Raw genomic sequence first — 13,516 nt, forward strand, 5'->3', positions numbered from 1 at the left:
ATATATATTTTATTAATGTTTATTCGATTGGAATAAGATGAATAAATCTAGGAGTTGAGAATGTGAACGAAAAACTATCTCCAGAGCTGCTGTGGATTTCTTTGTTTGTGGATTTCTTCGTTTGTTTGCATTATTGAGCTGCTTTTGCATTGAATCATAAGCCGATAAATTATGTTACATTTTAGTTGCTTCAAGAGTTGAGAATATGAAGTGATGAATATAAAATAATATATACACATATATGCAAATGTACAAGGTAAATAGCCTACATATAAGAAATATATGTCCTATTGCTATAATATAGGTAGCCTAAAGGTAAATTTCAAGATCACACTGTCAAGGACTTTTAGTCTCTACTTTACTTTAATAATCTGTAAGTGCATGAACCCACACTTGGTTTTGTCATCAGCTTCAGTCTCCATAAATGTGACATGACTGAAGTTTGGAACAGATTTGTGAATGTGCCTGAACAGCAGCTCAGTCTGGTGATATCTTTGAGGTGAAATCTTCATTTTTAGATGATTGGTTTAGTTTCAACTGATCAAAAATATGTTACAGTGTAATAATTGTGATGTATAGTATAAGGAAGGTGGTCTATTCATGTTTCACATTAATTTAGATTGCAAATACGTTACTTCATGAAAACAACAGCAATGTCGAAGCTCTATGTGCATAATTATGGTTAATTTTAGCTTAACGCTGGCAGATATTTCCCTGTTCATTATATGTCAATGCTTTAAAATGTCATTTTACATGTTACCACTGCAGTATTTTTGATTTTTTTTCCAGGTTCGTGCACAAACTGCAGCTTCACTTTATTTCTATTAACTACCCAGCGACTTAATTTATTGTGGCTACAACTGGCTAAAGGTACAACACACACAAACAGAAGACCAGGACAAATCTTTAGAAAAAAAACATTTTAATACTTTTAATACTAATAACGATATTTCCCATCATCATTCAGAAATGTTTCAGCGGGGCCGAGCGGAGCGGAGCGGAGAGGGAGCTGAAAGTTTAGAGAGTCCTTTGGCTGCAGCTCCTCTCACACACACACACGCACACACACACGCCACCGGCTGTGACACAAACATGTACTAGAAATGCTTACAGAAGTTTGTATGTGTGTGTGTGTGTTTATGTCTGTATGCGTGTGTGTAGAAATGGCTTTCAGTGTAGTGTATCTTGCTCTGTGTGTGTGTGTTTGTGTATGTTATGTTGTGTTGTGCATGTGTGTATAGGAAAAAGATCCTAGAGAAGGTAACGGACGCCCGTTTGGCGCCTTAAGGAGGTCAGTGGTACGAGAGCGAGGCAGACTGGAAGTCATTCATAGTGTTTAGCTTCATGCTGAGGAAGAGCACTAACGTTTCAACAAAGCTCGTGTGAAGCTGCATCTGCCTGGAGTGGCACACATAAATAGAAAAATAGAATAAGAAAAAACTCAAAAACAGCTTTAAATAAAGTGTGTGTATGTGTGTAACAGCGTGTGTGTGTTTATCTTTGACGTGTGCAGGAAGACGGGGAAGTAAGAGTGACGAAGGCGTGTTCACAGGATCGAGTCCCACCCAGTGGCGTCCGTGTGCTGCTGTAAAAAAGTCTGTGGTGGCGTTGGTGGATGACGACGATGATGATGATGATGGTGGATGTTCACGTGTCTCTTTGATCTGACCGAGCGTCTTCCTGTTGGTTCAGCAGGCATGAGGCATGATGCATGATGGGAAGTGTAGTTTTTTAAAGCATGTGTCTCACCCACAGGGACACAGTGGAAACATTTGGAGAGGAGGAAGCACTTCTACTCTGAACGAGGTATGGCTTAAACCTGTGGGTCCAGACTGTGTGTGTGTGTGTGTGTGTCTGTATATGTGTGTATGTGTGTGTAAGTGTAATGTTTATGTCTGCATGAGTGTGTGTGTTAGCGATTGGAACAGCTACATTGAGGTCAGTGTCTTTCAGTGGGGAATGTAAACTTTCGGAGCAATGTGTCTTTTTTTCTTTAAATAGTGTACTGTGTGCGTCATTACACATACACACAGCAACACACACACACACACATTCATATCTCACCACTCACACTCACACACTCACTCTCTCACTTACATACACATTCATACAGTAATTTTCCTTAACGCACACACACACACACACACGCAGGGCTAGTGACAGCTAGTGTGCGTGTATGTCCAGTCCCTGCGCCAGAAGCGGCTCTGCGGGGTGTGCGTGTGCGTGTGGCGGCGGGTGGAGCAGCATGGCGGCGTGGGGGTGGGCGCCCGGGTACGGGTGGAGGGACGGCCCCGGGTGGGGGGGGTAGCCGGGCTGGGACAGGAGGGCGCCGGGGTAGTCGCCCTGCAGAGAAGACATGCCCTGGAGACCTGGCGGGGCAGAAACAGAGGAACGGGGGGTTTTATTTAAATGTGGAGAAATGCTGAGTCGACAACATTTTAAATTATATGTTTAAATAAATCTTTAGTCAAATGTGTAAATAATGACATTTTTCTTTCTTAAATACGCATGTTTAATTTATTAAATCGTGTTTTCAGATGCATTAAAGAGCACAGAGTTAATAGATTCTCCATAGCTAAACAATTAAAGTCTGAATCCATTCAATATTTCTATATTTAACTCGAGATTTTTAAAAAAATTAACTTTTTTGTCTTTCTGATCATATAGTATTGTACTTTTACTTTAAAAAACCTTAACATAAAGTGCAGGTTTCCTATGTTTCCCCTTGTGTAGCTTTAGCTTTGTTATAATCATCATGTTTTTTTTGTTTGTTTGTTTTTTTGTAATAGCTGAACTGTCCAATCAAACGTGACAGGACTTTATGTATGAGTCCTAAAGTTTACCAGTGTTTAAACACTGAATAAATGATTTATTAAACATAATAAGCAATTCGCAAATGTGTTTATTAGTGTAAAACCTGTAGTGAGAGGACGCGGTTGTCTAATGAATGATGATCACAAATCGCTAAAGTCATTTTTAACTTATGTTTGTAAATATTTTGATTCATAGTATTTAACTCAAAACCAGACACAAGATTATAAATATTTACACCGTAAATTTTATTGAACATTTATCTGTTCATTTTTGTCCCTTATTTGGTTTTTATACATCTGATCTACTTTAAACTTTTACTTTAAAGTGGACCATGTCAGGAAAACTCAACAATGTATATATTTTTTATTGTCAATAAATAATATAAAATAACAAAACTAATAGTCATAGTCCATTATAAAAAAAAAGGTCGCAAGTTTTGGGCAAACATTTCTCAAACAGGAGGGAAAGTGCATTTATTTGGGACTATTTTCACCGGCGGATTAATATACATTTGGTGCTGTGAGTGAGTATTTGGGTCAACAGGATGACACGTGTTGGATTGAGTCGATACAAACTACAGTGGTGTGTGTTTGTGATCAGTAAAATCATTTCATTGTTTGTTTTCAGCCTTTTTAATTTTAGTATTGAATAAAATAAAGAAAAAAACAACAACTTGTTCCCTCCAGGCCACCATACCTGCTGTTCGTAGACCGAGATGGGCCTGTCCGTCAAGGCCGTAGCCACCGAGAGCCGCTCCCTCTGGGCTGTAGGGTCCACCCTGACCTGTGAGACGACACACACACACTATTAGACCCAAACACACACACACACACATACACTCTCTCTGCAGTATAAACACACACACACACTCTGCAGTATAAACACACACAGAGCAGCTGCCTGACGTATAAACACCAACCTGAGCGATTTGACTGGTCGATCATCGGCTGCACTATTCTCCTCCTGGCGTTGATGAACCTTTACGTGGGCGAGAGACATAAAGAAAGAGTGTGTTTAGAGAGATGGAGAGAGAGAGAGCGAGAGGGGGGCTGCACTGGTTAATGGAGAAAAAGGCCGAGCGGGGAGAGACCACTAACCTTTTCCCTTTTACAACCACTTAACCCTTTCAGGGGGCAGAGTAAATCAACGTTAGGGCAGAGCACGTATCGATCGCCCCTGTGATAATTGATTGATCTGCATTGATCGGGTCACTCTGTGTGTGTGTGTGTGTGTGTGTGTGTGTGTGTGTGTGTGTGTGCGTGCTGCAGCAGCGGCACAGATGAAAAACATGCAAGTTATCAGATTACAGAATATACTGTTTAACATGTGTCGTTTAAATTAGACTATATATGTTTAAGTGTCTAAAAATCAAACGTCAGGGAGAAGGACTAATTGGAAACACTGTGTGTGTGTGTTTATGTGTCTGCTTTGATCCCCCAGGACTGAATAAAGGGGTTTTGGGGAGCTGTAAATCATCGGATTATTGGATATTGATTTGCTATTCTGTTTTATGAACATGGAGTAAGTAGATTTTACTGCTCTGCAGCTTCGGGAAAAAAATGCTTAGTGGGACATTTTCTTCCTGTGTTACAAGCTTCTCTCTTATAAAGTCGATCATGGTCTTCAGTGAAAGTCTAGTTAAAGTGCAACCTTTCATTTCATTCATATTAATTCACACAACATGTGCACGATAATCAGGAAGATGTGACTTTATAGAGCTGTAAAATACAGATGCTGCTCATTTCGTGCATCAGGCCAGTGCGGTATCGACACGGCGACGGCACGGCGGCCATGTTGAAGGATGTCGTTTTTTTCCAATTCATACAAGACAGTTTAACTGATTATTGATAAACCATAGAGCTGGAGTTAGTGTATTGATCGAGCTGTGCACTGACCAGTTGTTGACCTGTAAGATGGTCAGGCCCGTGTCCTGCGCCAGCTGCTTCTTCTGCTCCTCGGACGGGTACGGGTGCTGGTGAGGGACACACAAAGCTCGGGTTAAAGAAGATCAGAACACACACACACACACATTCTTTCAACTAAAACTAAACACACACATGGATTAACAGCAGAATCAGCCTTGAAGCTTCAGTACGGAGCGGAAATCTGGAATAAAATGAAGTGTGTGTGTGAATACTGATGACCTTCCATCTGAATTCACAGCTACACTCACTTCTCCAACCTCAGCAACCCCTCACCCTCTCTCTTTCTATCACACACACACTCACACGCTGTAATAATTGGAGTAAAGCAACATTTGACCTGCCTCATTTAATAGCTAATTACAAATCTAACCACCTCACCAACAATTACTCACTCCATTTCTATCACTTCCACAGTTATTCAACAGCGAGCATATTCACATAATCACTTAATCCCCCGATTTTTCATTTAATTTAATTGACCTCCATTATACACTGGCTTCACCTCTCTGTATGTGCACAGTCTGTGACGTTTTGTCCTCCACACCAAATCCTCTCTTTAACTAATTGTTCTCTCTCTCTCTTTGCTTTGTCTCGGCTCAGGTTTAATTGTAGTCAGAGTTCAGCGTTCGCTCGTCCTCACCGACAGGTGCTGGAAGAGCCACGCTCTCATGATGTTCGTGGCCACTTTGGGGAAGATCCCTCGCTTCTTGTTGTTCCTCCTGTCTCTGTCCGACTCGTCCTCCTCTCCCGTGCTGGGGGACGCCACTCCTCCGTCCAGACCGTCGCCTGCAGAGAGGCCACGCCAAACATTTTACCTCAAGTCACCGTGCATGTGTGAGTTGATTTATAAATTCAGTTTATCACGTTCGACCCTTAACAGTCAAAGAATCTCCACTTTTCATTGACAAAATGGAAGAGTATCCTGATATTTTGTGCATCAATGCACAGATGCCGTTGAGTATTGACCTTTTATTATGTAAACTGCATAATAAACTGAGTTTTTCACACAAGAAAACTACTCATGAGTATGTTGGTCAGTCGATTTAATTTTGCAAGAATAAAAAATGAGATGAACAGACCAGAAAGCTTCATGTTATTACATAAAACAGAAGTTTTCCTTTCAGGACATAATCTATAGTTGCAAAAAAGGTTATAAATCATTTGCTATAATATGTTTTTTTAATATTCAGGATGTCACAAAATGTTTAAAATCACAATAACATCACATTAAACCAGTTCTTTACAGTTATTTTCAGTGCTATCACTTTAAGTGTTACACAACATGCTGCATGTATAACAGGCTGTGTGTGAATATTGTTGCAGATGGTGCAGTTGTGTATATGCACACCTTTGTTTTCCTCTCGCACTGTGTGTTTCTATGTGTGTGTGTGTGTGTGTGTGTGTGTGTGTGTGTACCTATGTCACTGCAGTTGTCTGCTGTGCTGTGTGAAGGCAGGCCACAGGTGCCGGGCGTTCCCAGAGGAGTAGAGGCACATTCATCTGGTTCCCGAAGCCACGATGCGTTCTGCAGGGACACAGAGAGACAGAGAGAGAGAGAGAGGAGGTTGGAGCTGGATTAATGGGGAGTCGGGGAATTCCCAGCAGGTGTAGAAGAGCGAGAACAACAACACGGTCATTATTCAGACGTGGAGGCTCTCACCTGCTCCGACAGACTGGTGCAGGAGCCGGTGAAGTCCTCCATGTCCGACTTGGAGCCGCCGTCCCGGTCGTCCAGCACCAGGTCTGTGGGCATCTTCCCCTTCAGACAGGTGATGTAGCGGTGGCAGAAGTTGTCACACAGGTCATGCACCTGAGAGAGAAACGACACGTCGACGTTAGAGCTGTGAGCGTTAAAGGAGGATTGCACACTTTTAATCCAAGTTCATGTTGTTGTCATCATTTTGCTTGCTATAAAACATCCCTTCTGTTCTTCCAAACCTTTCCTTGAAATGTCTTAATGTTCTCAACACAGTGCATTCAGAAAGTTTTCACACCCCTTTAGGTTTTTACATATTTTAAGTTGCAGCTTTGTGCTCAAACAATTTTTCCCTCATAAAAAGAAATCTTGCAAATATACTGCAAGGGAAAAACTAACATATGTTTTATGTTGTTTAGACAGCTTTATTTGATAAATTATTTTGTGAAGGTGCAGAAAGACTGTTGATTATTCATGTTATGGCTGAGTATTTGATTGATTAACATGCTGCTTTAGCATTTAGAAAAAAGTCCATAAAAGGACAAATGTTAAAATCGATAGATGTCCACCAACCTTCTCTAACTCCAGTAAATGAAAGCGAAGAACCTGTATGGCCTGGATCATCTGTGTGGAGGAGAATACAGATCAATAACCAATACATAACCCATAATGCAATGTTTGAAAACGTGTATCGTATTTTAGCGAGACGTCGACTCGGAGCGCTTCGTACCAAGTTGTCCAGCTCAGGATTGGAGGAAAATATGGGTTTCTCTGAACGAATCTGCAAAACAAAATTTCAACAATGATTAAAATAAACAAAATCAGCAAAAACTTAAAACATGTTTTCGCTGATCTCTGTCCTGTGATTGGCTCTTTCAGCTGCCACTCACCTGCTTGGCGAACGCAGCGATGTCATCGTTGAAGGATTCGGAGGAGCAGACGTCGCTGTGATTGGTCATCCCGGGGAGGTGGGAGGTGGCCGACAGGGAGGCGGAGTCTCGGGGGGAGCAGGTGGCCAGTTCGCACTTCTCAAACACTAAGGCCAGCAGTGGAAACAGTGGGTGACTGCACACACACACACAGACACACAGAGACACACACACACACACACACAGACATATAGACAGTTAACATACTGTACCGTACATAAACACAGTAACAGTTGACACAGTGTAGACATGATACATTTTACAGATGGAAACTTTATACGACAGTATTTACGAAGCACTCGGCCGTTAACGCCTCATGTATTTTCATATTCAGTTTACAAATAGATCCGGTTCGTTAATATGTTAAAAGTGCATGTGACAGGAAACATAAATCACTGGCTCCACCGCCTCTAGGGTTTCAAACGCACACACAAGACACACACACAGACATATTTACCCATAGATCTGGTCTTTGTGGTGTTTGAGGGAGTCTGGGATGGCCGGTCCGTACTGTGGGGGAGGAAGCGGCCTGACATCGTCCCCGTACCCCCCCACCGACATGCCCTCCGACCCTGAGTAGTGCACCAGCTCTTCATACTGAAACACAATTAGACAGAAAGACAGAAAACATGAGACACGTTCGACATCTGGGCCCCGTCTGACATCAAATCTTATTGTGATGTTATCGTGCTGCTGAGCTGTCGGCCAGGCGACGAGGGGCCACGGGGGGGCCGCGGCCTCCTGGACCCCGGACACTCAATCAGGACGGGGCTGGCACTTAATGTTACAGTTGTATTCACTGTTGCATAGTGTGTTTGTATAGTTGTGAATACTGCATCACTAAAAATACAGAGATTATTCTCATCATTACTAATTTTGTCAGAGGAAGCCGAAACTGACATTTTTAGATTTGCTTGTTTTGTCCAAATCACAGTTCAACACCCAAAGGATTTCACTTTTTGTCATAAAAAGATGAATGCATACAGTATTTTTTTTTTTACATATAAAAGTACTTTAACAATCAACAAATCTTTAACAATCAATAAATCAACAAAATAATCCGTTTTTATGTCTGGTATTGGTAGATTTTAATCAATTTGAGCAATTAATCTGTTAAATACGTCCAGAAATCAACTTAAATATCTGTGTAATACTTGGTTATAGTGGGCTGCAGCCACAACTGTATGTGTATGTGTGCGTATGTGTGTGTGTGTGTGTCTGTGTGTGTGTCAGATCCATGTTTCTTCATGAGAAAACCTTGGTGATCTCTCTGTGTTCGCCTCAGTGAAAGATTTACACGCTGCTGAAAATTCTACCACTCTCAGGATTATGAATAAAACCTCTCTAAAGCGCTTGGATAACCTCAAAAATGCAGAGCGAGTCAAGATGAAAAAGCTGCTTTTTCCTCTTCTTTTTTTTCCCCTCTCTCTCTCTCTCTCTCTCTCTCTCTCTCTGTCTCTCTCTCTTCACTTCACTTCTTGAGGACAAGTGTGTGTGAGAAGTGCATAGTGTCTGGTGCTTAAGGAGAGGAGAAGAGAGAGGGATGAGCTCTCCCCGGAGAAAGACAACAGCGGCGGAGCCTGTGGCGGCTGATATCGTCTCCTGCCTCCTCAACTCAGACGAGACAGGAGCCGTGCTGAGACGTCCCTCACGACCCGCTGTGACAGCCTCACACACACACACACAGGATGGATCAGACACACATATGGCAGGCTCACACACACGCACACGGCCTCATATACATGTCTGACTCCCCCCTCCCTCCTTCCCTCCTTCTACTGTCTCTCTCTGCATCTCTGTGTTATGGAGCTAATTTGTGCTTCACTGCAGCTTCTGTCTGAGAGGCAGCTATAGCGTTGCTCAGGTCAGCAGATCTGCTTCTGTCTCTCTCTCTGTTTCTGCTGGATTAAAAAAACAAAAAAAAAAACAAGAGTCCAGTCCTGTCCAGTCCCACGGGGCGGGAGGGGAGAGGAGGGGAAGAGGGGAGGGAAAGGGGGGAGCACTGACATCACAGACGGTCAGCAGCAGCAGCACCTGCTCCTGCTCCGCCAGCGGCCTGAGCGACAACCTCCACACCTTTCACTTCTGTGTTATTTTAACCGAGCCATAAAAGTTATGATCTGCTTATAGCCTCAGTTTTTTGTTTCACTGTGTGGACACTGCATGCAGGCAACAACAAGAGGATATGATTAACTCCTGGAGTGTGTGGGAGTGGGAGTGGACCTGCTGTGATTTTACTCCTTCAGATCATCACTGCCCTACAAAGGCAAAGTGCAGTATCTGCATTTTTTCATTTTTTTTTGACCAATCAAAAGTGTGGCATATTCTCTTCAATCTGGTATAATTTGATATTGGTACTGCTAAAATGTCCAGAGTTATTGGGCTTTTTATTTTGCTGTCCATCCAAAAAAGCACTGTGAAACCAAGGCAAAGTGCAGTATCTGCACCAAAACCAAGGCGAAAGTGCAGTATCTGCCATAAAACGGTCAAAATTGGTCAGAAAGACAAACTACAAAATACATTTAATTCAGTCCACCTTTATCTAATCAATTATAGACTTGGTAGTTGTTCATAATTTGATGCTTAAACCTGACAATGAAAAACACAAAAAGCTGTTTTTCTCAGTTTGGCATTTTTACAGATACTGCACTTTTTGCCTGTGTAGGGCAGATCAGCACTCATAATATCACATAGCTACATTATAAGACTTTTTTATCCAAAAGTGGAGATGTTTTTGTTTTAGTTTTTCTCCACCAACACAATCATTCATTCACATTCTCTCTGTCTTGACCTCTCGGAATAGAGAGTGGTCTCTGGCGCAACTTCACCAACCCACAAGGTGCATGGAGAGTGGAAACACAGTGGGAAATGTTCAAAGGAGCTCCAGCAACACTTGTGATATGAAAAACCAACTTTATTTGACCAACGCGTTTCATTTAAATAGACACAGCTGAGAAAAAAAGCTAATAAAGTTGGTTGTGTTGCTGGAGCTCCTTTGAACATTGACCTCTTGGAATTAAATAAAAGAGAAATTTAATTACCCTTCTTCATGTGCCCACGCTGCCCCCACGCTGCACAGTCAGGACCCCCTGGAGGTCTCCGTGCGCGGACCCCCACTTTGGGAACCACTGTCCCTATAAACTGGCTTATCAAATTATTGTACGTCAGAGTCCCATATGGCCACCGGGGATCACAGAAAGCACCTGCTCCGAGGCTGAGGCCCTGGCCCGGGACACCTTCTAGTTTTTATGGAGGCTGCGGCTATTAACACAATCACCGCTATCGGATTGCGCGTCTCTCTTTACGCACGGCCCCTATCGAGTTTCTGCGCGTCAGGCGGATCAAAGCGCACAAGTCGAGATGACAAATTCCGCGAATTTTCACTTTTTTTTTTAACAGTCACGGAGGTTGTGGTCAACATGCAGGCTTTTGCTTCAGATGGCAGGACAACATCAGCACAACTTGAACTTTGTTTTTCTTGTTTTAATTCTGCCATTTCAACCGACGCAAGAAAGTTACCAGAGTCAGCGGGCTTGTGTTTGAGTCTCTGCTGCTGCTGCTTCACAGCGTCGAAAACGACACGAGCTGCAGCAGCAATAACAACGTTTATCCTCTGACTGATTCATTTAAATATGTAAAATAAACAGTAAAACAAGAAAAGAGCGAGACTCCACCGCTTCACAGCCCCATCTCAGCTCTAAAAAAAAGACCCAACAACCCTAAACTCGATTAATAAACTCCTATTACAATTAATTAAGACTGACCTGTGCATTAACGTTTGTAAACACGTAAATTACATTATAACACAGTGGTTATTATCTCAAAATGCTCCTTTTACTTCAATAAAACGAAGTGTGCAGGAAACATGCAAAACCAACTCCAATGCGTTTGTTTTTTCTTCAGAGCGTCAATTTAGTCAAAGATTAATTAACACAAAGAAATGGTTAAAATACCACATTTTCATTTGTTCAAGTTTTTCTATAGGTTTCAATGGTTTTTTCTGCCTTTTAATATACAAAAGATTCACATTAAAGTTGTTACAGAATATTCAGAGAGTTTCACAAGTAGTTTTGAGGTTTGTTTAAAGTTGCCTATGATTTTTCTTTTTTTAAAGGCAGAAAAGTTGAAACATAAAAACATAGATTATAAAGGTTGAAATTTAGAAGAAGAAAAAAACAAAGCAGATTTGCAAACTTCATTCCTGTCTGTGTAGCCTCACTAAACTAAACTACAGAAAGTTTTTACAACTTAAATTCAAGTCAGATCGCCACTGAACTCCGTTTTTCTTCACATTTTGGCTTTTGGTTCATCACAGCTACAGCGTCATCGTGCAAAAGTCCAAGGCATGACAATTCACTTTTAGGGTTCAATAATCAATTTAACAGTAAATCTAGAAATTAAAATCACATAATTAGCTCAACTATTTAATTTCAAATAACTTTCAAATCCAAATTAAGCAGCAGGCGTTGGTTTTGTGTGTCTCTCTCTGTGTGTGTGTGTGGACTTCCCCTCTCCGCTGCTCTGTTTTCATACAACACTGATTTTCTGTCCACACACTGACTGTACAACTCTAATTGCACTCAGGTCTCCTCCAGTCCAGGCCCCGCGCTGCCCGCCAGCCTCAGCCGGCCTCTCCTCCTCCTCCTCCTCCTCCTCCTCCTCCTCCTCCTCCACCATGCCTCTGAATCACTGTAGCAAAAACACTGACCTACTTACCGAGTTGAAGAGCTGCATCTCCTCTCCTCTGCCTCTTAATGACCTACACGCTGCTCCTCTGCTAACCCTGATGTGCCATTATAACGCCCGACCGACATCACATAACAATAAATCCATAATATTTACAGCACGGGGGATGAAATATTAGACCCAATTCAACAGTTCCTTCCTTCTACTCTGCAACTTGCACACACATGCACCAGAGCCTCCTGTCCTGTGAACTGCATTTCACCTTTTGAATTGGGGATTATGCCTGCAAGGTAGGGGGGGTTTGAAAAGTTGTTTTCCTGCAGCATCCCATTGAGATAATCCTCTATATTAGTTTAAATGTGTATTTCTGCCTGGTTTGATGCTTCCTCTTGCCACACTTGTGTTGTTTCACCCCCCTCTCCTTCCATGGCACCACTAGTCTGTTTCCTCTGGGCCTTGTGTGTTTGTGTGTGTGTCTATGTGTGTGTGTGTGTGTGTGTGTGTGTGTGTGTGTGTGTGTGTGTGTGTGTGTGTGTGTGTGTGTGTGTGTGTGGCTGCTAAACCCCGACCAGAGAACTGCCTGCATGGGCCAGAGCAAAGAGGATTCCCAACCATATGCTCCCATTATGATGCTCCTCTAATTACCCCCTCTCTCTGTCTCTCTGCCTCTTTGTCATCTGCAATGTGTTATGTCAGAGCGGATCTGGACACACAACCATCCTCATATTAAAAGAAAGGGAGAACAGAAACACAGAAAAAGAGAGACAGGAAGAGAGAGAAAGAGAAAGAGAGCAGCAGCAGCAGCAGCAGCAGCAGACCTACCCTCTTCTCCATGCGACTCGACAGCCAGTCCTACACCGGAGATGATGATGCGCTGCTCGGCTATTAGTCCAGCGAGCTCCCTCTGTCTGTCTGTCAGTCCTCTGGAGGTCCTGCGAATAAAAGTGCAATTATTATTATTATTTCTAAATTTAATTTTCCTTTTCTTTAATGTGCAATAACAATTAAGTTGTAAACATGATTCACATCGACCGCAAACGACCTGCGAGGTCTCTACAAACACATAAGGCTGAGGATAGAAAACACTCCAGACCTGTTCCCTCTGTGTGTCTATGTGTGTGTGTGCCTCTCTCGCTCTCTCTCTATGTGTGTGTGTGTGTGTGTGTGTTTACTCCGAGCCCCATCGCGGTTTATATTACAACATGATGGGGCTGGGAGATTTTTATGGATGTCTGATATCCTGATCGCCTTATTGCCTATGCAAGCTTAGTGGTTTATAATACACCCAGGTCGCCCAGTAAACGCTCCAATAAAGCTCGCAGCCTATTAAACGCTACTGTAAACGCTTTTTTCCTGGTGATGTTGAGTAGCACTACCACACATTCACACACACACACACATACACACACACATATACAGTATATATAGCCTATAATACGGCTCCGGTAAATGGTGTAAAATGTCCC

At 42.4% G+C, this 13,516-nt stretch overlaps 1 protein-coding gene across 1 annotated transcript; it reads right to left on the reverse strand.

Annotated features, from left to right (window-relative positions):
• Positions 1 to 2,108: 2,108 nt before the first annotated feature.
• meis3 (myeloid ecotropic viral integration site 3) lies at positions 2,109 to 13,001 on the reverse strand. Its single transcript, XM_085794960.1, has 12 exons — positions 12,873 to 13,001; positions 7,822 to 7,961; positions 7,326 to 7,500; positions 7,166 to 7,216; positions 7,009 to 7,059; positions 6,400 to 6,549; positions 6,156 to 6,264; positions 5,380 to 5,525; positions 4,710 to 4,786; positions 3,734 to 3,792; positions 3,511 to 3,597; positions 2,109 to 2,369 (listed from the first exon to the last, which is right to left on the reverse strand). Exons 1-12 carry the CDS (start codon positions 12,882 to 12,884, stop codon positions 2,164 to 2,166), a joined length of 1,263 nt encoding a protein of 420 aa, XP_085651086.1. The 5' UTR covers positions 12,885 to 13,001; the 3' UTR covers positions 2,109 to 2,163.
• Between the last annotated feature and the right edge of the window lie 515 nt (positions 13,002 to 13,516).

This window comes from Trachurus japonicus, chromosome 13, assembly GCF_045865225.1.
Source record: "Trachurus japonicus isolate A0001 chromosome 13, Traja_1.0".
Lineage (NCBI taxonomy): Eukaryota > Metazoa > Chordata > Actinopteri > Carangiformes > Carangidae > Trachurus > Trachurus japonicus.

Coding starts and splice junctions, on each gene's coding strand:
- meis3 (XM_085794960.1), bottom strand. Junction 5,526..6,155: donor AGACAACTGCAGTGACATAG/GTACACACACAC, acceptor GCCTCTCTGCAG/GCGACGGTCTGGACGGAGGA. Junction 2,370..3,510: donor TCTCGGTCTACGAACAGCAG/GTATGGTGGCCT, acceptor CTGCCCCGCCAG/GTCTCCAGGGCATGTCTTCT.